Source organism: Megalobrama amblycephala, linkage group LG24, assembly GCF_018812025.1.
Source record: "Megalobrama amblycephala isolate DHTTF-2021 linkage group LG24, ASM1881202v1, whole genome shotgun sequence".
NCBI lineage: Eukaryota > Metazoa > Chordata > Actinopteri > Cypriniformes > Xenocyprididae > Megalobrama > Megalobrama amblycephala.
Window position 1 is genome coordinate 14,668,711 of NC_063067.1, and position 24,660 is coordinate 14,693,370.

The window sequence follows — 24,660 nt, forward strand, 5'->3', positions numbered from 1 at the left end:
GTTGTGACTTCCTCATTTTCTGTATGATTCATTTGAGTAGTTTAAAACTTAACCTAGATCTTCTCCTGGCAAAAGACATTTTAATCCAGGGTGCAGCACTTTTGAAAGCCACTTTACATGAAGAACCTTCATTCTGAGTATGTTTACTCTGTCCCTTGAGACACAGAGTGTTGAATATAAAGGTGGCATATACAATCCAACATGAGGCAGGATCCAAATTGGAAGTAACCAGATGTTCCTATTCAAACCTCTTGACTCAGATGTGAATGTGGGTTTTATGAAAGTCTGAAACAATAAAAGTCCAAAACAATGTTGTATGGGGGGAAGTGTTCCAAAGAAGAAAGGCAACATGGAGCGACATGAGGGTGAGTAAATGACAGGATCTTGATTTTTGGGTGAACTGTCTCTTTAAGGGTGTGTGTCTGCTTTCAAATGTATTATATATTGTAAAATATTGTGCCCTGAGGTTGAGTCTGAAGCTCTGTCACAGAAGCAGCCTGTTGCCCCAGTCACCTGTGAATTATGTCCAACCTTGAGCAGACAAGCAGAGAATTACGGCCAGGGAGAGAGGGGGATGTAACCTTGTAAGAAGATGAAGAGGGCAGAGGTGTGATTAACAGCATCTTCTGCAGGCCAATTAGTTTTTATTGAAGAACCTCCCATTTTAATCCAAGAAAATTAAACTGGTTGAATAAGATTTATGGTAATGCTGTTCCCTAGTGAGGTGGTTTGGGGTGAGGTGTGTTTTTCTCTGTGTGCAGTAAACTCATGTAGACAGATGAGAGTGTGAGTGAACTAGAGACGCTGAGGGAGGAGTGCGCTCATACAGTATTTACTGTCACACCAGCTGCTTCATTCATGACCACACAAAGTACAGTAAACACTTCTGCACCTGCGAGCCTCCGGCAATATATTTTAATTTCCACTTAATGGAGGGAAAAAATGTTTAGATATTGTTTCATAAGCATTTCTTGGTGTAACTGATTGTTTTATGTACTAGTAATCAGTTCTAGTGTTCATTATAGTCCCCAGCTTTCATTAGATATTACAGTGAGATCACATATTAAATACATTACAGTTATTAGATTGGTGTGTGCAGTGTTTTTTTGGGGGGGGAATGCACCAGTGAGGCTGTAAAAATAAAGGGATTACATTTCATCCAAGTGAGAAATGTGAATTACTTTGAATCTATATAAAACACGTTAGACAAACAATAGTCCCCCAAATGAAACCGTTTCACTTTGCAATGTTGATGTTCAATGCATTCACGGTAGCATGAATTATGCAGATATATTTTTTTGCTGTTGACTGGCATATGCTGATGTTGTTTGTGGTGGTGTAAAGAACTCATCATTTTACTTTGGTAGTTTATTGATTGTCACCGTTATTTAGGTTTATGTGTTGCTTCTACTTCGAAAGATTTCACTACATACGATTTTTACAGTGAGTATGTGGTGTGTGTTGATGTAAACCACAGCAGCCGCAATGTGTGTCACTGCCTGACCCTTGGGCTCACTCACAGATATGTGGTCGTAAGCTGATTAGATGCACAGGGCAGATGGGTCTGTAAATGTGTATGAAACTGGATGTGATGTGCATCGAGTATTGGCGAGTCACCAGCTTCATTTGCAATGAGCTGAAGCCACTTAACCTTTACTTCTCATCTGCTTAAAAACCAGACTGTCAGCAGCTAAATTTAAGGAGATAAGCTGTACAGATCTATGTCATGGCTAGTCCTCCTAAGTATCAGAATCTATTGCTGGTGGGAATGAACTTTGAAAGCATCTATGCTTTAGCAGAGACTGTATGGAGTTTAGCAACGTCCCTTTAAAGCAAAGTCAGTTCACTCAGCCGCATTTTGCATTGCCTTCGGCCTGGGTAGCTATTTTGGGCATCCATGACCAACTCCTATATACTTGAACGAGAAACATACTCATTTAAATTTACTATTTTGAAAAACTCACATTGCCATACTACTTTGAAGATTTCAAAAAAAAACATTTTCATAACAAAATAGCTTTCTAAGGACAACGAAAAGTCATCGTTTACTCACCCTTATGTCGTTGCAAACCTGTATGACTGTATGACTTGGTGCAGAATTATGGATCATAAAACACTTTACTTTTGTCAAAGGGGAAAAAAACATGGGACATGTTTAAGAACTAAGTAAATTTATAAATATATATAAATTTAAGACCTCATTTAAAAAAAAAAAAAATGGTTGTGGAAAGACACAATGTACACTGTAAAAAAAATCCCAGTAAAATTTACGGTAAAAAAACGGCAGTTGTGGTTGCCAGAACTTTACCGTAAAAAATACAGTAGCAACGTAAAAAAAAATCTGTTAAATTTACAGTAAAATAACATATTTCATTAACTGATATAATGTTAATTTACCAACCTAATGAAGTACTAATATCTGTTTTGTACCTTTATAATACACTGACAATCACCAATCACAGTGGTGATGAGAGTCACATGATGAATCAAAGTTCATCACAAGCAGATTTTCCACAAGCTGAGAAGAACAACACTAACATATAGAAGGTGCACACAGTGTCATTCACACACACACTAAACACCATCATGGTAACATGCATGAAATTTTTAAAAATGCAATAAACATTAATTTAACAACATTAGATGTAACATAAAACCCTAATGTACATAACTGATTAGAAAAAAATGAGGAAAAACTAAGAAGAAACAGAGTTATTTCAACGAAAATATATCAAATGTGAAGTGTCACGCAGGGAATTGTGGGAATGTCAATTTACGGTTTTTCACTGTAAATTTTACAATGAATTGATATTTTTCACTTCCAAAAACTGTGAATTTAATGGTATTTTACCGTAAAATTACATTAAATGTACCGTTAGATCTATTACAGTTATTCACCGTATATAGTACGGAAACTTTCTGTAAACCAATTAACAGTTTTTCACCGCAGCATTTTTACAGTCTTTTACTGTTAAAATCACGGTCATTTTTTACAGTGTACGAATGGCCGAAGGAACGCTAATGGAGAAGATGCAAACATTGATGCATAGTTAATATTTGATATTTCATCACCTTAAAAGATCTGAAAGAGAAACACTAAGCAGGAGAGGGTCACTATTCAACAAGCATGAACTGCACCCTATGGACATTTGATTTGACTTTCTCAGTCAACAGACATATTTAATATTACATGAGAGCTGATTTTAAAGACAAGTAGAAAACTCTTGGATGAGTGGCTTGACAATTTATTGGCAGTAAAATTGGCTTTTTTGGATTTATTATTTGTGAGAAGCAGTGCAGTATGGTGGGAGAGAGCCAAGGATCCTGGCTTGGGAAAGCTCTTCAGGAAATGTAGAGCATTCTTATATATCTGTCTGCTCTGGGTTTAAACCCATGAGATAAAGAAGGGCTAGCCAATGGGATGAAGGCCATGTTTATCTAGACTTTGACCTAATTGCTTTGCTATTCTTGCTGTAAGTTGTAAAAATGTTCCTTAAAAAGACCTTGATCATAGGGTTATTTATTATTTAAGACTAAAAGGTGGTCCTTGTGAGATAAGCCAACAGCCTTTTTTCATATTTGTGCATCACGTGCAGTGTCTTAATGTCTATTTTGAAATCAATCCAGTTTTATGCAACACACACAACTAGGAGAAAAAAAAAAATATAGGCCTGTAATAATAATCTTGATGATTTGCACTGACAGTTCGAGAACTAAACTGTTAGAGAAATAAATTTAAAATTCCAAACTGAGCTAGATGTGTGTCAGTAGGTCCTTCATCCTTCTCTTCAACGAATAGACTCAACAGATCAATGGCTCATGGTCCTGATGGATGAGTGGCGCTTGATTAGGCATGAACTCTGACTAGTAAACCAGGTCATGTGATGTCATTTCCACCCTCCCTTCAGACTGGCAGTTTAGTTTTCAGGCAGAATATTCAATGTACACTGTAAAAAATGAATTTTGTGAAAAATTTCATGTAATTTTATTGTGCTTATTTAGCTGAAAAGAATTGTTTTATAAATTTTTGTGTAAAATACAACAGTTTTAAATGGTAAAATGTAAAGGTTGTTCTGTAAAGTTGTTTACAGAATAACTCTGGCAACTAAAGATGCCAGTTATAGGATATATTTATATACAGTGTACATATACTACCAAGTAATTCATTTTATGACGATTGAATGCTGGCAACAACAATTCTTTAAATATTTGTAATTAATATTTTGCATTTTGTATTGTATTTCACTGTTTGCATTCAGTTTAGTTCACTTCAGTTCAATATATATATATATATATATATTTAAATTAACTCTGCTTTATTGCTTTATTGCCATGACAAAATTATATAAAGATATTGCAAAAGCAGTGGAAATTAGGTAAAATTATGTAGTATTAATTAAATACTGCAGAGTAAGAAATTAACAGTAATGACCAACTGTTCAGACTCTTTATCTTACTTTTCTGCTTTTTTCCCTTTATTTCATGGCTCAATTCCTCTTTCCTCTTGTCTCTGGATATTCATTATCAGGCGTCTGTACTTTATAAACGTTATATCACATTCCCTCACTCAAGAACAGATATACACAGTTGTGTCCAACTCTTAGTCGTCTTTGCATCATTCTTTGAAATAACACTATAGGTCCCAACTGAAGGCAGGTGTTTTGGTAGATAAGAGCTAGACTGTTTGAATCTCGGAGTCTGTTTGTGTGTGCGCCCAAAATCCTTCCCTTTATTGCTGTGGAAAGGAAAGTAGTTTTGCTTGTCTCTACATGTTTGTTATTTATGTTGTGGGCATAAATTATTGAAGAGAAAATGCTTCAGACAATTGGAAAAGCTTTGAGTGTGGCCAGGATTTACTTGATATGATAAACAGATTTTTTGGATGATTTTGGATTATTTTAATGCAGAAATGTGAAGCTACTGTTTTTTTTGTTTGTTTTTTTTTGTATTAAATAAATGCAGCCTTTGTGAGCATAAGGGACTTTTAAAAATATTTAAAAAAATGTGTCACTCTACTAAAGCTTAAAAAATTATTAAAAGGATAGTTCACCCAACAATGAAAATTTGATGTTTATCTGCTCACCCCCAGGGCATCCAATATGTAGGTGACTTTGTTTCTTCAGTAGAACACAAATGATTATTTTTAACTCCAACCGTTGCCGTCTGTCAGTCATATAATGCATGGCAATGGTAACAAAATCTATGAGAGTAAAAAAAACATGCACAGACAAATCCAAATTAAACCCTGCGGCTCGTGACGACACATTGATGTCCTAAAACACGAAACGATCGGTTTGTGTGAGAAACCGAACAGTATTTATATCATTTTTTTACCTGCGCTCAAAGCAGTTGGACATAGTGGTGTATTAGAGGTAAAAAAATGATATAAATACTGTTTGGTTTCTCACACAAACCGATCGTTTCGTGTTTTAGGACATCAATGTGTCGTCACGAGCCGCAGGGTTTAATTTGGATTTGTCTGTGCATGTTTTTTTTTACTCTCATAGATTTTGTTACCATTGCCATGCATTATACGACTGACAGACGGCAACAGTTGGAGTTAAAAATCATCATTTGTGTTCTACCGAAGAAACAAAGTCACCTACATCTTGGATGCCCTGGGGGTAAGCAGATAAACATCAAATTTTCATTTTTGGGTGAACTATCCCTTTAATATTATTTGAAAATATTTACTTTGCATTACATGTATCTTTTTTAAACCAGTTAATGTCATTTTAGATATTTATTTTGAAATTAACAAAATTATTCAATGCAATTTTGATTTATTTGTAAAGCACTCCCCGCTGGTCTTTGTTATCAGACAGGAAGTTGCAGTGGCATCCTGTCCCAGTTCTATGCAGAAGGATAATGACGCCGAGAGCAAGAAAGAGCAACTTTTAATGAAATATTAAAAAGACTCTCTCTCACCCAAATGCACCTTCAATTTTTCATAAGGCATAATGTGCCTGTGAGAGGTATTCGTACTTGTGTGCGGATAATATTTCTTCTTTCAGTGTGTGCATAGAAAGATGGACAAACACATCACACTAAATGAGGCGGCATTATATACTGCAGCTCTTTAGCTCTGCTGCTTTATGTGAGTGAACTAGCAACATGTAATTTACATTCCCCGAATCGCCACAATCTCCCCTCCAAAACATGTCTGTCTGAATGGGACACTAACCGGCATGACAGATATGCAGCTGTGACTGGCCACAAACTACATCAAAACAATTCAACTGAAACCAGCAGGAGACAGAGAAGATTCGCTAGTCTGCTGCTAGTAGCTAATCCTTTATGTTTTGACACAAAAACAGTATGTGTGGTAAACTTTGGCTTACGCTTTTGCATATTCAGGCACAAACAAACTGTAAACCATATACAAGCCAATATAACATGGTTTCATACTGAAAACCATGATTCAGAACAAAAAGGAGCGGACTTAGCAATAACACAGTTGAATTTCTACTCTTGCACATTTATTGCATGTGCTGGGTAAACTCACAGCATGAAAGACGCAGGGAGGACGGGTGTGAGAGAAGAGGTGCTGAGTCGGAAGGGGAGCTTCATTATCAGAGCCCCAGAAACGCAGCACCCACAGTGGGGCAGACGCAGCGTGCAGGTGGCTGGGGTGTGGAGAGGGAGACGAGGTCTGATGTAAGAGGATCCGGAGATTCGATCACCTTTACTGGAGCAATCTGCGTCAGCTCTGAAGGGCTTCAGGTGAGTCAGAGGACAGGTCAGGTCATCTTCGACAAGACTGGGCGGAATGTGCCAGGGTAGGCCGTAGGTGCCTGGGGCGAGTGATAAAAATGACGGTGCATAATAACAAGAGATGAAAAGAACCTGCATGGTAAACACGCACGAGATGAGTAATGCTACAAGCAAGGACGCATTAGGCAACAACAAGCGGTTCAAACTGGTGAAATTCCACACCTCTCCTCTGTTTCTGCCTCAGGTTACATTCTGTTATATCTGCTCCGCTATCTTTTGCTTTCTTTTTCTGCATGTTCAACAGGTCTTATGAAAACTCTTGAAAAGAGAATTATACTGAGTATGAGTCAGATTATTTTGAATGTTTAAATATTATAAATATACCATGAAATTGGTTGACCAGAATTTTTTTTTCTTTGTTTGGGTGAGACAAATAGCCAGTAGAATTTGAAATGTCACTTGGAGAAAAAAGTGTGAAGAAGAAAAAATAATATTATTAATAAAAATATAACAATAATTTTAATATCAATATTATGTTATATTATAAAATAATATTAATATAACATAATAATAATTATTATTACAAGTAAAGTTAACAAAATAAAAAAATTATTTAACAAATTTGACATTACCATCTATAAATACTGTTCAGACATCATGTGATTAATCACTATTATTTTATATATAATATAATATTGTTTTCTTCAGTTTTACATACATCTAATAGTACTCTTAAAGAGTTAGTCATTAATTACTCACCCTCATGTTGTTCCACACATGTAAGTCCTTTGTTCATCATCGGAACACAAATTAAGATATTTTTGATGAAATCCATACCATAGACAGCAATTTAACCATCACTTTAAGGTCCAGAAAGGTAGTAAAGACATCATTAAAAAAGTCGACGTGACTGCAGTGGTTCAAACTTAATGTTATGAGGTGACGAGAATACTTTTTGTGCTGAAAAACAAAAAAACTTTATCTTCTTTATCTATTTCTTCTCTTCTGTGTCATTCTCGTATGCTGTTTACGTTCACCGCCTCCAGGTTCTCCGTTAGAACGCTGACTCAGTATTGGCTGACGTTGGCTTTACCTTTCTGGACCTTTAAATTGCTGTGTATGGAGGATTCATATACCTCTCGGATTTCATCAAAAATATCTTAACTTGAGTTTGGAACAACATGAGGGCGAGTAATGACAGAATTTTCATTTTTGGGTTAACTAACCCTTTAATTGTTGGTAGAAAAATAGATTAAACAAAAATTAAATATTAATGGAAAGTAAATATTTTCCATTTAATAGTTTACATTTATAATATTTATATTTTCACACCATAAATGTGTCTTTATATGTGAAAATATTTAACTTCTTGTCTTTCATATTTTAGGAAGGGGATCCATCATAAGGGTATCATCATATATGGTGATCTAAGAAGTCAAAAATTTTGAAACTCCACTGCAAATTCAATGCCATAATCGTCTGATACGCTATCGACAGGACCTCAGATCGGACTGTACTTGAGAACGGCATTACAAAAACAAGGAACAACCCAAACAAAGGCTTCTCTGAGTGCTGTGAGGCTCCTCCACTGAAACAGTTATGAAAACATCTCAGCTGACCTTCAGACACAGACTGCAGACTCAACATGCTGTGTGATCACACGTCAGCGACTGAGGAAGTGGGAGTAAAGTTGACGACAGATAAATGTAGACCTTAAACCCCCCACACACAACTAGTTACTAGCACAGCTGAGAGAAACACAACAAAGGCCTCATATTATTTCAGACCCTTCCTGTCTCTTCCCACATGACCTCTGATGCACATTTTGGCCATTATGATGAAATACCTGAGTCAAAAGAGTGCGCAAGAGTGTGTGATGTGGTTCCTGAAGCATGTAGTCAGGCTTCAAAATTTATGGTTGTCAAGCAACAAGGGTGAGTAAAAACGCTGGCAATACTGTCCAACTTTATTAGGAATTGCAACATAATGCATGGTTTAAATGATAGTTGCTGGTTGCAACAAACCCCTTTAAGAACAACTTTATTGATAACTCATGTATGATAATTTCTACAGACATCTTTGACTATTTCATTTAAACGCAACCAAAGACATTAGATATACAAAGACGGTGCAGTCATATTACTATGAATGGGAGAAAGTGCAACGCTCGCAATATGGCAGAATAAGTCCCGCCTTCTAAATAAAAGAACCAGTCGCCAATTGGTAAAGTCATTGCGTCACTGCAGCTGCCCTCGAAAGCCCCATTTGCATTGTATTGAAACACTTCGCTCATCTTCAGAACACAAATTAAGATATTTTTGTTGAAATCCGATGGCTCAGTGAGGCCTGCATAGACAGCAATGGTACTTCCTCTCTCAAGATCCATAAAGGTACTAAAAACATATTTAAATCAGTTCATGTGAGTACAGTGGTTCAATATTAATATTATAAAGCAATGAGAATATTTTTGTGCGCCAAAAAAACAAAATAATGACTTTTTAACAATATCTAGTGATGGCCGATTTCATAGCACTGCTTCTTGAAGCTTCGGAGCTTTACAAATCAAATCAGTGCATCGGAGCGCCAAAGTCACGTGATTTCAGCAGTTTGGTGGTTTGATACAAGATCCGAATCACTGATTAGACTCAAAAGATTCATAACGCTCTGAAGCAGTGTTTTGAAATTGGCCATCACTAGATATTGTTAAAAAGTCATTTTTGGGTTTTTTTGGCGCACAAAAAGTATTCTTGTCGCTTTATAATATTAAGATAGAACCACTGTACTCACATAAACTGATTTAAAAATGTTTTTAGCATCTTTATGGACCTTGAGAGTTTCAATGGCCTCACTGAGTCATCGGATTTCATCAAAAATATCTTAATTTGTGTTCCGAAGATTAACGAAGGTCTTACGGGTGTGGAACGACATGAGGGGTGAGTAATAAATGACATTATTTTCATTTTTGGGTGAACTAACCTTTTAAACTGGCCAGTACAACCCAATCTCACGGCAATTCATACGTATTTTGCGAGGTGGTTACGAATTCATAAGACCTCACTCGTATGAATTCATACGTTTTTTGCTAAATCGTATGTATTTTACGAGTTGCCAAATCCGTATGAATTCGTACGAATGACCTTCCCCTAACCCCGCCCCTAAACCTATTTTTCACCGGGGTTTAGACAAATCGTATGAATTCGTACAAGTGAGGTCATATGAATTTGTACAAATTAGCCACCTAGTAAAATACACGTATGAATAAAATAGCGTTATCTTGTAATTATCTTGTCACAGTTAATATCCTCCACATTTTTTATCATGTTAAAAGTTGATTATTAGTCACTCAAACCCCTTTATCTAATCTTCTCTACTTAACTGGCGGTCACGCACATCCACCATGTTTGTAGTTTTTTAACACTTTTTATTTGTGTTTGTAGTTCTGAACCGAATCCTCCTTCAAAGGACTTTTGGCAAACTCTTTTCAACATTCTATGCTTTTTGAGACACAAACTCACACACTATTTACATACTATTCCAGCCTGAAAAATACATTTTTTTTTTATGTTTCCCTATTCAAAGGGATATAGGAGCTGACTGAAATAGCTGCCTGAGTGTTTCAAAGATGGCCACCGAGTGAAATGACTTGCCTTAAAGGGACATACCCTGCGTTCCATTCGGAAGGGCTCATCCCTATGCCCTAATCCCTTCAAAGGGTTTACCCTCCGGAGTGAGAGCTTCGAAGGGATGAAGGGTGTAGGGGTCAAAAAAACTCTTTTTTTGGAACGCACTTCTGCGTCATCTTAACGAGACAATCAAGGAGGAGTAGATTGTGCAAGCTGCGCCCTTTGTTTAACGTTAGTTTATTTATTTATTTATTTATTTTAGGTTTATCGCATGTAGGCTATATTGTATATATGTATTTTAAACATTTGAATGGACTGATAAAGGGAGCTGTAAAGTTTTTTTGTTGAAGTACAATGTCGTTTTGACCATAATAATGTACCAAATCTAACTCGTATAAATATTACAGTAGTACATAAAAATATTATACATACCTTTATAGTTAAAATCGAACTCCTAGCCTCCTGTACCCATTCTGTGACGTCAAACTTCCCTGTGCAAAGGATCATGGGGGCCAGAAGTGTCCATCAGTTGTTCCCTTCGAAATCCTTCATTCCAAAGGGCCCTTTGAAGTGGCCAGTTTTGAGCACTTCGGTTTGGAACGACCCTTCAATATGGCGGCCATGATTATTTTCACTCCGAAGTGCCCTTCGGAGGGCGATATATCCCGTTTGGAACGCACCGTTTGACTCAGCCAGACACGGCGCAACGGTTAAAGATGTCCATCTAGGGCATGTCTATATAGAAAAACAATTAAAAGGTAGCACATAGAGACACAATAAAGCAGTTTAAATCATCTATTAAAACGTCTGTCATGACTGCTGAATGGATGCAAAGAAATATTATGGCTGGTATAATCTCTTAATTCATTGTCATGGCAAAAAACATTTGGATCCATTTGCATGTTAGAAAGTTTTTTGAAGTTAATTGTAAAATATCCTTAGGAACCGTTCACACAGAACACATTGTCTTTAGATGTGTTTTTTGACAGTTGAACTTAATTACAATTGCAATCTAACAGTTGCACATTAGATTTACACATCACACTGACCCCTTGATCTCATATTAGAGGCTTTTGTAAGGCAATTCACACGTAAATCCATAAGTATTTTTCCTCCACACTTTTGTCGCACAGTTTGTGAACCTCCTCCACCCCTGACTGTGCTGAGCTGTGTCTCAGAGCACCAACAGGAGGTTCCTCAGGGCTCTGTGGCAGGGGGTTGAAGAATTAGGTCCCGTTCAGGTAGAATAAGAGGCTTTGAACCACAGGACAGGCAAAGCTAGTCTGATCTCCCCCAAATGCTCTCTGAGATCTATCCAGCTTAGCCAAATATGTATAGGCCGCTAATATGAACATATTTGTGAAAAAGAATGATTCAGTCATGTCCAGAAGTTTCTGTAGTATCAGATGCTCTGTTTCAAAACCTAATGAGCTGCCTATGGATTTAACAATGCATTGCAATGAGCTCAGTGAAAAAATAAATGCACGATAGCAGATGACGCAAGAGAAATATTGAAAAATTTAGATAAGAACAGTTCAATTTAATTAAAAATTTAGCATTTTATCCAGTTTTTATGTGTCCTATGTTTAGACTTATAGAGTATTGAACTGTTAGCTTAGCAACATGCTAATAGCAAACTCAGTCAAATCTCTTGAGAGGAGTACTATTTGTGTGGTGTGTGAAGTTGCTGCTTATTGTTGTTTAGCATTCAAAATCAATCCGTTATGAAGTTAGGATTCTGCCTTAGAAGGCTCACTATCTTTTAGAACAGAGCTAAAATCAGATACTCTCAAACTGGATTCATTCAAAAAGCATTTCCTGTTTACTGTAATTTCTAATCACTGGTCTGCCAGAGCTTCAGCCTGATTTTTTACCTTATGCTCACGTGCTTCCCTTAGGGAGCGAGTGCGTGTGTCTAAGTGTGTGCAAACCTATTTTTGTGTTCAGTAATGTACTTCATATTTTCTGCTTGCACAAGCTCACTTCGTAGTATTAAATCTTGCGGATGGAGTACTGCATTTTTCATGAGAACTGCATGTGAATGACTCCAAACAGAGAGAAAAGAGAATTATCATGGGAATTGCAGTGAGGACAAAACCTTTAAAACAGTATATATGTGCTAGACAGCTTTTACATATCACACAGATACACTCACACACATGTATGTCAAGACACAAATAGATAGTGTCCAATTTACCAAAAGACAAACACTCATGCTATGAGCATACAGCGCGTCCTTAAATGACTAACGATTACTCCTCCGTGGCTGCCATGGCTCTGAATTAAAATAATGCTTAGTAGAAAATTATATGCAATTGAGTTTAAACTGAAACAGAATCTCTTGTTTGGCTGCATTGTAAGGGCAGCCTACCTGCAGTTCCCGAGACAAATGAAAACTGCAAGAGCACAAAACAGTCTTTCTGTGCGCACATTGTTCTCAACCTCAACCACAGCTTTCCTCCGTCTATAAGATCCTGTGCCTATTCAAACGACCCAGTTTGGAGACATTGCCTTTGAGACATTACTGTTTCTTTTTGAAGGCAGCTTGAGCTGCACAGCATGACATCCCTGTTAGAGAGAGCGTAGGATAAAAAGAAAAGAAAATTATTAGCAAACCAGTGCATCATAATAATAATAATAATAATAGTTAAATGTAGATAATATATAGATATATAGATAGACAGACTGTTTAGGTTGAATGTTTATTCCAGTGTGATTTTGCTTAAAATGTGTATTATCCAGTTAATCTAAAAAATAGCGTCAGTTTGCTCAGAGAGTCTTTTCTTCACTTATCTGTTCTGGTTTTAGGAACTAAGCCATCTTGTGCATTGGAAAAAAATGTTACAGTAAGATCAAAGAGAGGCTGAAATGTTTGGACTCTAGCAAAAAGATATGATATGTAGGTTAAATAAGGTTTAGTGAAATGCCAGGCTACAGGGTTGCAATTGAGCAAATGGTGACATTTCTCATATGTGCCAGAGTATGAATCTCTCCGCATGAATCACTGGCTGCTAACTTGAAAGTCATTTGTATTTTTGATGTCTGAAAATCTTCACCCACACTTCAGGCTCAGGAGTGTGTGTGAGAGAGAGATTTACATTACTGAGATTTAAACAGAGAGAAGCAAGAGAAGCAGGGTTGGAAAGTTGCAACGGCAGGCGCATCATAGCTCTTAACGCACATTAGTGGAAGGCAAAAGTGGGCTAGATTTTGCATTTTTAATTAGAGAAGGGATTTACTATCTGTATGATTCCTCTGCTGAGTTGAATGGAGAGGGAAGTGAGAGGACCACAGAAAGAAGAGGTTTTGATGATGCTGTTGTTTTTGTGTCCTCAATACTGTGTTTCATGGTGTGCATGTTATTCTTCCCTAGCCTCATTTTTTTGAATTTCTCATTTCTTTCAGCTGCCTCGCAACTTTCTCGATTATGTGAGGTTTGCTGAAATGTCTCACAATCAGTGCATGACTTGTGTTTGGCTCTGTCCTCAGGTTCCCACACGCCTCAACTGGAAGGACATACTGCTCCACACAACTGTTGATGTCACTGTCCAGAAATCCCATCTGTAGCCAGAACACTGTTAGAACTACAAGAACCATTAAAGGAATATTCCAGGTTTAGTACAAGTTAAAATAACTACATTCTGTCTGAAAAATGTAATTTATTCCTGTGATGGCAAATCTGAAAGCAGTTTTCAGTGTCACATGATCCTTCAGAAATCATTCTGATATGTTGATTTACTGCTCAGAAACATTTCTTAATATTAATGTTCAGTACAGGTGTGCTGCTTAAAGGGATAGTTCACCCAAAAATTAATTACTCTCCCTCATGTTATTCCAAACCCACAAGACCTTCGTTCATCTTCGGAATACAAATTAAGATATTTTTTGATGAAATCCAAGAGCTTTTTATCTCCAATAGAAAGCAACGAAATTACCACATTCAAGGTCCATAGAAGCAGTAAAAACATTGTTAAAATAGTCAACGTGTCTACAGTGGTTCAACCTTAATGTTAAAAAGCATTGAGAATACTTTTTGTGTGCAAAAACAAAACAAAAATAAAATCTTTCCTCTTCCTTGTCAGACTCATACGCAGTTGACGCAGTGAAGAGCTTCCGTGTTTACGTCAGAACACTAGAACAATGACATATGCGTGCAATGCTGACACAGGAGCCTGCCAATAAAGAGCCATTGTTCTGACGTAAACACAGAAGATCTGCACTGCGTCAACTGCGTACTAGTCTGAGAAGGAAGAGGACAAATTGCTGAATAAAGTCGTTATTTTTGTTTTGTTTTTGACTACTTGCTACTTTTCTGGACCTTGAATGTGGTAGCCTTGAAGGTTGCTTTCTGTGGGAAATAAAAAAAAAAAACTCTTGGATTTCATCAAAAATATCTTAATTTGTGTTCTGAAGATTAACGAAGGTCTTGTGGTTTTGGAATGACATGAGGGTGAGTGTGGCAACCAGGGCGGGCGAGAGCCGCGAGGGAACGGCGTGAGGCCGGTGGCGCGAGAGTTAACGAGCTCCACCTGGGAGGTGCACCGGCCTCAAGTCTTTCACGGAGGAGCTTCGGGAGCATAAAAGGAGGAGCGACGACAATGAAGGACTAGAGAGGACCAGGCCTGGATATTATTTTATCACCTGCTTTCAAATGTAGCGGCATTTAATAGACAGAACCGTAGTTCACTGACAAGCCACGCAATATCGCGTTCATTAACGAACGCGATTCATCTGCGATATGAACACGATATTGCGTAGCTTGTCAGTGAACTATGGCTCTGTCTATTAAATGCCGCTCCATTTGAAAGCAGGTGATGGCGATTTCGCGGTAGCCTAATCAGGGCCTAATTTACTGAGGAAATGCGCGTGACAATCGCATGCGATATATCGCCCAGCCCTAGTTTTATTATGTTTGCGTCGCGTGGCCGGCAGACGTCCGCGAGGGTCTGCCGGCATTACTTTCGTTTTGTTCTTTGTTTATTTTGGAATTAAAGTTTTGTTAAACGTTCGCCGGTTCCCGCCTCCTTACATACCCCTGTACATACAAACTACGTTACAGTGAGAAATTTCATTTTGGAGTGAACTAACCGTTTTTTTTTTAACATTTTTGTGGAAACCATGAAACATTTTCCCCTCTGGATTCTTTGATGAATAGAAAGCTTAAAAGAACAGCATTTATTTGAAATCTTTTGTAACACTTTAAATGTCTTTACTGTCACTTTGATCAATTTTAATTCATCCTTAGTGTGCTTATATAATGAAGGGGGTCAGTCATCAATCACATGTAATATGCAGACCTGATTTTCCCAACGGTCACTTGGACTGTGAGTGAGTTTCCCATCACAGCAGCTGTAAAGCAGCACAACAGCTGCATGTGTGTTTGTTACAGAGATTAATTTAATCTTAAAATGTACACTGCTGCCTTTTTTCCATCTCTGTCTTTTTCTAAGAAAATCACAAGTCTGCATTGTAGCTCTCACATTTCTTCCAGATCATGTGCACCTGTTGCTTCCTCAATGTTCCCAAGTCATGGTAATAGTGAAGTGTTGATTACAGCTGTTAAAGTGCAGCTGTGTTCAGTTCTGCAGCTCTCTTTCTCTCCTTGTGACTGAACTGAGTGCTTACATGACGACATGATCTTTCCTAAACACATAGCCTACACTGTTCAAATGTTCAATATTGAATTTTCAGCAACTCCAGTCTTCAGTGTCACATGATCCGTCAGAAATCATTCTAATATGCTGATTTGCTGAACAGCAGTTTAATTGAAATAGAAATCTTTTGTGACATTGTATGTCTTTACTGTCACTTTTGAATTAAATGCATACTTGCCGAATAAAAGTATTTTCTTTGGCATTCTGGCAGCATCAAATGCATCTCTTGCAGAGAAGACAATCCCAATATGCACTGTAATGAGGCCAGTGAAAAAATACATCCAAGATCGCATGTGTCTCATTAATGCTTCAGTTGAACCTAACAACAGAAACACTATTCAGATTAATCCCATCAGTGCTATTAAATTCACTCCCCTCCCCCTCACGCACATCATTTAACCTACATATACATGCATATGCACACACTCGGGTCACAGAGCAGCCAAATGTTCACTGATATCCCGGGCATTTAGACTTCTATCTTGCCAGATGAGGTCCTCATTGGTTGCCATGGTGACTCCCCTCCTTGCACTATTTTATTGAGCATGAGAGGCCATTGCCTGGGCGTCTGGAGGAGGAATGCTGAGCAGAAGAGCCTGATGTTTGGAGTCTTAGTGTCTGAGAGAAGATCTGATGATGCTGTGATAGCAGGCCATAAAGGCCTCTAGACCTGAACACACGTTTTGGTACTGGTTTGTCAATGTCTGTCGTTTTGTCTCACTTTCATTGTCTGACCCGAGAGGTTCATTGCACTAATGGTGTCATAAAAACATTCACAGACTCTGACTAATTGTTGATTGCTTAAATAATTGCAGGTTAAACTGTGGAAATGTCACACCTATTCTAACAGGATGTGATAACTGTTTCCCTTTCACCTTCTGTCTGTGCCAATAGGACAGAAATATCACGAAGGAAATGTCTCAGTTGTTGGTTTTAGACAATGAGATTGAATGGAGAGCAATTGGAGGCTTTTGCTTAAGTCGTCTGTTTTCTGGATGAGAGAAAAACTGCAGTAATCTCACATATCTCTATGAATCAATAAAAATCAGCAGTTTTTGTATGATCTTAAATTCTTTTACTTAAACTTTGTCATCACATACTTCCACGAACAAATGATCTACTTTCCAAATTGATTTAATAACTCTATACTCTGAGTGTATGTCAGCAATTGTCTTATTTGTCTATTTTTATTTTTTCTTATTTCTTAGTTCTGAGGAATTAAATGTGCTAAATAGGATGTTTTGTTTTATACATTTTTGCAATATTACTTGAAACTGTCTTTACTAACTGATAAAAGACTATTTATAAGGTGCACTGAAAGGAATAATATTAATATACATCATCTGTGCACGAGGTAGGGCCTTAAAAACATCAGCCAATCGTTTACACGATCATTGCGTAAACGATTGGCCCTCTGGCTTGTCAATCACTGCCATGACGTTCCTTGTGAGAGACGTGCGTGGCTGCGCGCTCCAGTAACTTTCCACACTCCACAGGCGCCGCATGCAATGTTTTTGTCAGGAGACAGGAGTAACAACTGCAGATTATGAGTTACCTGCGGAGAGTCCGACATAATGAATCCTCTAACACGACACAGCGAATGCCGGTGGTAAACAAACACTTGTGTTCCAATACTCGTGCACGAGTTTTGGGAGACATTCCCTCAAAATGAGCTGTGAAGGAGGGGGGTTGTTCTTACGCATGCGCTCATTTCAAAAACTCACTAACAGTCTTTGGTTTCTCAGTCGACAAAAAGATCCTCTTTAGCACCTTTAAGGAAATCATGATAGATATATAATAGATAATATATATGTTTTATTTGATAGATAGATAGATAGCTAGATAGATAGATAGAGAATTTAGAATTTTGAGGGGATTTTATGATACTATGCAATATTTATACAATTCTTATTAGCTACTTTTTCCCATTGAAAATAATACATCATTTTTGTTCTAATATATTTTTAAATTATTTTTTCAATTAAAGCAGTAAAGCAAGGCATTTACGGCATATAAAATCCAATTTTTGAAGGTACATTAGTTCCAATCTGGTGGCTGTAAAAAAAGAAAAACTTTATGTAGGCTAATGCCATGATGTAACATACTTATTTTTATTAAGTTGTGGATTTGGATTTATACTTAAGCCCAGAACACACCAAGCCGACGCTGACGAACTAGTGGCGATGAAAGCAGACTGCGGGGTTGGCTCATGTTGGCAGCGTCTGGGTCCAAAATTGTCGACACACCAAACCGACGCTCGACACCCGGTGGCCAAGTTGCACGTCCATTCTGCGCCTGTGTAAGAAGAAATGCCTTACCGTAACAGCAGGTGGCAGTAGCTGAACAGCCAATCAGGGGTGAGTTTCCCGAAAGCATCGTTGGTGAACCATGGTCGTTAGTCCCATTGAACTCTATTGGTAACGACGGAACTTGCGACCATAGTTCGCTTTGGGAAACGCACCCCAGAATGATCAGATGGCCCAACTGACCGACGAGCTCCAACGGCGATTCAACTTGTGGAATCGGCCGAAAAAAGCCGACAAGGACCAACTTCAGCCGGCGGTGCGGAACACACTGAGAAAACTTAGTCGGCTGACGAACAAAAACCGTCGGCTTGGTGTGTTCTGGGCTTTAGACATTCTCAAAGACTACTTTTTTTTGTTTGAAATGTTGATTTGAAGTGTCAGGTTTTGCATTAATTTTACTACTTGTCAAACCTGAATGCAGAGGAGAACATTTTGTTGCACATAACATCAAAATTTAATAAAAATGTAAATAAAAAAGGAACAGGTATGCTTTATCACAGCTTAATCAATCTGGGTCTGATCTGATTTCAGCCTCTTATTTACATCTTTTGGCTAAATTTAGCCATATTGTTACTGCCACACCAATTCATTTGTGTGTGTATAATAGTGTGTTGTGTGTGTGTCTGTGTGTAAGTGTGTGTGTGTTTGAGTGGGTGTGTCTGTTTTGTACTCTTGTGTAACCTCTTCCTTGCTGTTCATTTTTTTAGTACATTGTGGCTGAATTATTGATTTTATTTCACACATTTGCAGAAACATGCTCTGTGTTGTAGTCGTGCTAATTCATATATATGTGTGTGTGGGGAGGGGGGTGGATGTGTCTATTTTGCACTCTTGACAATTTAGAGTGTCACCCTTTCATTGCTGTGCACTTTTTTTCTGCACAGTGGCTGATTTGTAGTTTGTACCACCAAAAGATTCTCTGACATTTCATATTTTTTCGTATTTCCCATTCATTTCCTATGTCTGTCATTTTTGATGACCAAAGTGCGACTTTTTTTTTTACCCTTTAAAGGGATAGTTCACCCAGAAATGAAAATTTGATGTTTATCTGCTTACCCCCAGAGCATCCAAGATGTAGGTGAATTTGTTTCTTCAGTAGAACACAAATGATGATTTTTAACTGCAACCGCTGCCGTCTGTCAGGGGTATAATGCAAGTCAGCGGGAACTTGGACTATAAGAGTAAATAAAACACGACAGACAAATCCAAATTAAACCATGCGGCTCATGGCGACACATTGATGTCTTAAGACACGAAACGATCAGTTTGTGCGAGAAACCGAACAGTATTTATATCATTTTTTACCTCTAATACACCACTATGTCCAACTGCATTCATCACTCGATTCGTGAGGTCTGATCGCGCTCTGACAACGGCAGTGATGTCTCGCGTATATACGTCAATGAGTGCGAGACATCACTGCCGTTGTCAGAGCGCGATCAGACCTCACGAATCATGTCAATGTGTTTTTTGTGCGTTTATTGTTTATTTGGATCCCCATTAGCTTCCACAAAGTGAAAGATGAGAGCAAACTCACCAAGCATTATTTCATTAAAGTTTACACAGCAGTTGGGAAAGGTTGCTAGAAGAAAGGGCTCTGCTTAAGGTGCACTAAAAATAGATAGAGTTACACTGCTGGTGTGCTCACAGTAGTAGATTTACTACCATCACTCTGTCAAGGGAGCGATCAATCTGCCCTCTCTGCATCATAACCTGTGTGCCTCTGTTCTCTGCTGCTTTTAAACATGGTGGGCTCTCGTAATAACACTATGGGTCACACGATGAGTCGCCTTCTCTTTTTCTGAGAAGATATGATTTCACTCTGGGAGGTTTCTCCAGTTCCTTCCGCAGTGAAACAGGACTTATAATGGAGTGAAACCACTTTGGGTCCATCTATGCATACATACAAGTGGATGGACAGCTGACAGATGGAGGCAGATTTATGGAAAATGGGAGGGACAAGAGTGAAAAAGATGGAAAAAGGGATGGACAGGAGGGAGGAGAGGAGGCCAGGATGGATGAAGCTTGCAGTAGTGTAGTTGAACTCTGATTAAATTGTCAAAGTGAAAAACGACAGGTCATAGTGAGGGACATTTGGGATGCTACCACACACACACACACACACACACACACACACACACACACACACACACACACAAAGGTTTGTTTTTGTGAATTGTGGGAACATTCCATAGGCGTAATGGTTTTTATACTGTACTAACCGTATTTTCTATGCCTAACACCAACCCTACCCCTAAACCTACCCATCACAGAAAACTGTGCAAATTTTTTACCTTCTCAAAAAAAACAATTCTGTATAATTTATAAGCCTTTTGAATGGGGACATGGGTCCTATAATGTCCTCATAAGTCACCCTCTCCTTGTAATACTTATGTCATACCCATGTCATTATACAAATTTGTGTACATTTGTGCACATGCACACACAAACACACACACACACCTATCTTTGTAAATGTAATTTTGACTGTTAAATTTTTTTTGGAATTTGACCCAATTCAAAAATGTCACTACACTTGCTCAAAAGCATTTTTTTTACATACATGATTAATATTGCATTACATAATGTGTGCTTATACAAACTGACAACCACAAGTGAATCACATTCAATTATTTAATATGAACTAAAATAATATTTTGGTTTGCAATTTCAAGTAGGCTATATTTACATACTACGACTAGACTGACAGTCATTTAAACAGGTTTTGTAATGACAACTAGTCTAAAATTAAGAAACCCTTAGAAAACAGTAAAAACATTGAGTTTACAATTAATTAATAATTAATAATTAATTTATTATTCTAATATCTAAATATGATACTAAATCCCACAGAAAAAAAGGGTTTCTATTTGTAACGTGCTGTCTTTGAATTTGATCATTGCACATTATAAACAAGACAAGCTTTAGCTGAATAAACGTTAGCCAATACAAACATATTTATAGAAAACAGTTGACAATGAATAGACAGGACCAATAAGAGCAAAACGAATTGAGTATTCAAGAATATCAAGTAGCTTACAATTTAGCTGAGTCCAACATATAACGAGGGGTTGTGTTAGGCCTACTGTAGCGTCCGTCATTTAACGAATCTTAAAAACACGGGTGGATAACTCAAAATGCTTTCTGACATTTTGACAGAAAAAACAACACAAGTAAGACCAAATTTTAAACCTAGCACGTCAATTTTTATTTTACAATGATCTTCCCTCTCTCTGTGTGCACGCACGCGTTTGTATATATGAGAGCTCGCGCAGCACTGAGACAACGGTACTTTTAAAAACTTTTCCATTTTTTTACGTCAATTTGACGTCAACACTCTGATTTCAAATTGATGTTGAAAAAAGCCATCAAATTGACATCAATTTATTTACGTCAGCGGGGCAGGTCTTGGCGAAGGGTCAATTGATGTCGGAAAAAAAACTTCAAATTGACATCAATTTGACGTCCACATACTGATGTCCAATTGATGTTGAAAAAAAAACCCAATCAAAATGACATCAAAAACTTGACATCCATTTGATGTCCACACACTGATGTCCAATTGATGTTGAAAAAAATAGCAAACTGATGTCAAAAAACAGTTCAAAAATGCAAATCAAACTGATGTCAAAAATTTGACGTCCATTTGACATCCACACACTGGTATTCTTTCGACCACCAAAATAATGACACAAAAGCAATGCAATGAAAGAAAAATACAAAGTTCTGTCATGAAACTCTAAATGCGCAGGCTAATAGGTCCTTAACTTAACTGCTCTTAATCACATATTATCTATAAGACACAGATGATTGGTTCATGCTGTATTAGTAGCCAATGAGCTTGCATGCTCAGTCTTCAAATACACAAATAGCATTTGCCTTAGCAGTGCAGCGCGCTTTCATAAACCCTCCACCTTCCCCAGCTCCACCTGTATAGATCTGCTACGGGTAATTCATGTACGCTATATTGTACAGCAGCAGCATGTCTTACTTGCTCACAGCAGCGTGTCGTGTATGTATTGGCAGTAGCAAATCCCGTACTTGCTCTGCAGCAGCAGCAGCAATAATCAAACAATGGAACAACCTGAATCACTCATTTTAAGACATTATAAACTACAGCATTAATTACAAGATTTTCAGCCACCATCACTCATACTAACATACTGTAGCAATCCACAAAATAATTAAATCTCTCTAAACAAGCATGAATAACCACCTAGATCAGTAATTCTCACTATTTCTTCCAAGTAAGCCACACCAGCAGGATAAAGTCAACAAGCAAGTCGCCACAATAAAAAACACACACGGAAATACACATCTGCCTAGTACAATATGCAATGCATTTAGCCACTGCCATTCTAATAATACAAAACTGTTAAGGTGTACAAGTTGCTTTAAAGGTGGGGTAAGTAAATTTTCAAAAACACTGTTGGACATTGTTGATATCCATTCACTGATGTCCAATTGACGTTGAAAAAAAAACATCAAATTGATGTTAAAAAAATTGACATCCACACAGTGATGTCGGAAAAAAACATCAAATTGACGTCAATTTTTTCCACATTTTTGAGAATGCAATACACGCAAACACACACACACAATAAAAAGAATGGAAGCTTTTTCCACTAAGAAAAAAAAAAGATCTTACAATTCAGACTGTTTTTCTTGCAATACTGAGAAGAAAGGTCAGATATAAAGATATATAAACTCGCAATTGCAAGAAAAAAGTTTTGGTAAGATAAAAAGCCACAATTTTTTTTATTCCATTTCAGGAAAAAACAACAACCTAAAAAACAAAATTATGAGATGAATCTCAGAACTCAGAGGAAATGAATCAAAATTGCAAGTGCAAATTGCAGAATTCTTATGGGAAAAAGTCAGAAATACAAGTTTATAACTCGCAGTTATGAGTTTAGAGCTTACAATTGTGAGAAAAAAAGTCTGAATTGTGAGATAAAAAGGTTGCAATTTTATTTTTATCCTGTGTTGGAAACAAGCTTCCATAAAAAAGAGAAAAGGGTAAGATTGAAAGAGATGTGCTCATTCTCCACTGACGATTACAGTGGCAAAAAGATGGAAAAGTGCCGTAAAAGATGTATGTACAGGGAAGATGACAAGGGATGGGAGGATAATCCCATGACTCTCCGGTCTACGAGCAGGGCTCTTCCTGTTGATCCAAACTTTATCTCCATATCTAACCCCGTGAAGAGCTGTAGAGCTCCATACAAACAGAGATAATCCCGGGAGAGGAACAGATAGCACGGGAAAACGTCTTGCTGAGTAAACATCAGTGTCCATAGATATAAATTAAGATTAAAATAATTTGTATAACAGTATAATTTGTTATCTTTGAAATTACGGAACCATTTCCCTTGTCTTTGGTGTCCAAATATTACATTGTCAAACCGAGAGTATCCTCCAAGTCTCATGGATCATTCATGGATGGGATAGACCAGATGCATCTGTAGTGCCCAAGCATGGGAATCGATTAGTAAAGGTGACCATTGGTAGAGAGGAAGAAAACAGCGAGTTCTGTCTGGAAGTCATAATCTCTGATAATGAGTCAAAGGTCAGGTGTTCAGTTTCAGCTGGAGGGGTGGTGGCATGAATGTAAGAGAAGGGCCAAGAGATCCTATCTGTGCAACAGTAATGCAATTATTTCTCAAGTGACTTTTAGAAAGTGGTAAATTAGACTTAATTCACAAGATCAGTTTGCTCATTAAGACCCCACCCAGAAGAGAGATGCATTATGGTCTTATCAGCACAGAAAATGATGCACGTAATAGTTGCTCTCACTTTCTTTTAAACATCTCCATCCTGCTGTATATACAGTATATATGTGTGGGGCAACCACATGCCATATTCTTTATGTACACTCAAAAAAAACAACAACAAGTTGGGTTGAAAATGGACAAACCCAGTGATTGGGTTGTTTTAACCCAGCAGTTGGGTTAAATGTTTGCCCAACATGCTGGGCAGTTTTATTTAACTCAGCTATTGTTTAAAAATTACTATATGGCTGGCTTAAAATGAACCCAAAATAGGTTGGAAATTAAAAATCAAACACATAATTACTAGAGGCAACAATAAAAATCAAAAGGTGAACATTTATTAATAAGCAGTTTAATAAATGTTTATTGTTTAACTATTATTCATTAAACTTAATAATAAATGTTCATTTCCAACATACTTTGGGTTCATTTTAAGCAAGCAATACAGTAATTTTTAAACAATAGTTGAGTTTAATAAAACTATCCAACAGGTTGGGCAAACATTTATCCCAATCGCTGGGTTTGCCCATTTTTAAGCCAACTTGGGTTGTTTTAACCTAGCATTTTTAGAGTGTTGGCTACACATCTAAAA

At 37.5% G+C, this 24,660-nt stretch overlaps 1 protein-coding gene across 1 annotated transcript in view; it reads left to right on the forward strand.

The window, feature by feature from the left end:
- Nucleotides 1-8,505: 8,505 nt before the first annotated feature.
- nsfl1c (NSFL1 (p97) cofactor (p47)) overlaps nt 8,506-24,660 on the forward strand; it is a 28,737-nt gene continuing 12,582 nt past the window's right edge. The window contains exons 1-2 of the mRNA XM_048177522.1: nt 8,506-8,648; nt 13,827-13,950. Coding sequence (XP_048033479.1) covers nt 8,521-8,648; nt 13,827-13,950 — 252 coding nt within the window. The 5' untranslated portion in view covers nt 8,506-8,520. The remainder of the gene's footprint in view (nt 8,649-13,826; nt 13,951-24,660) is intronic.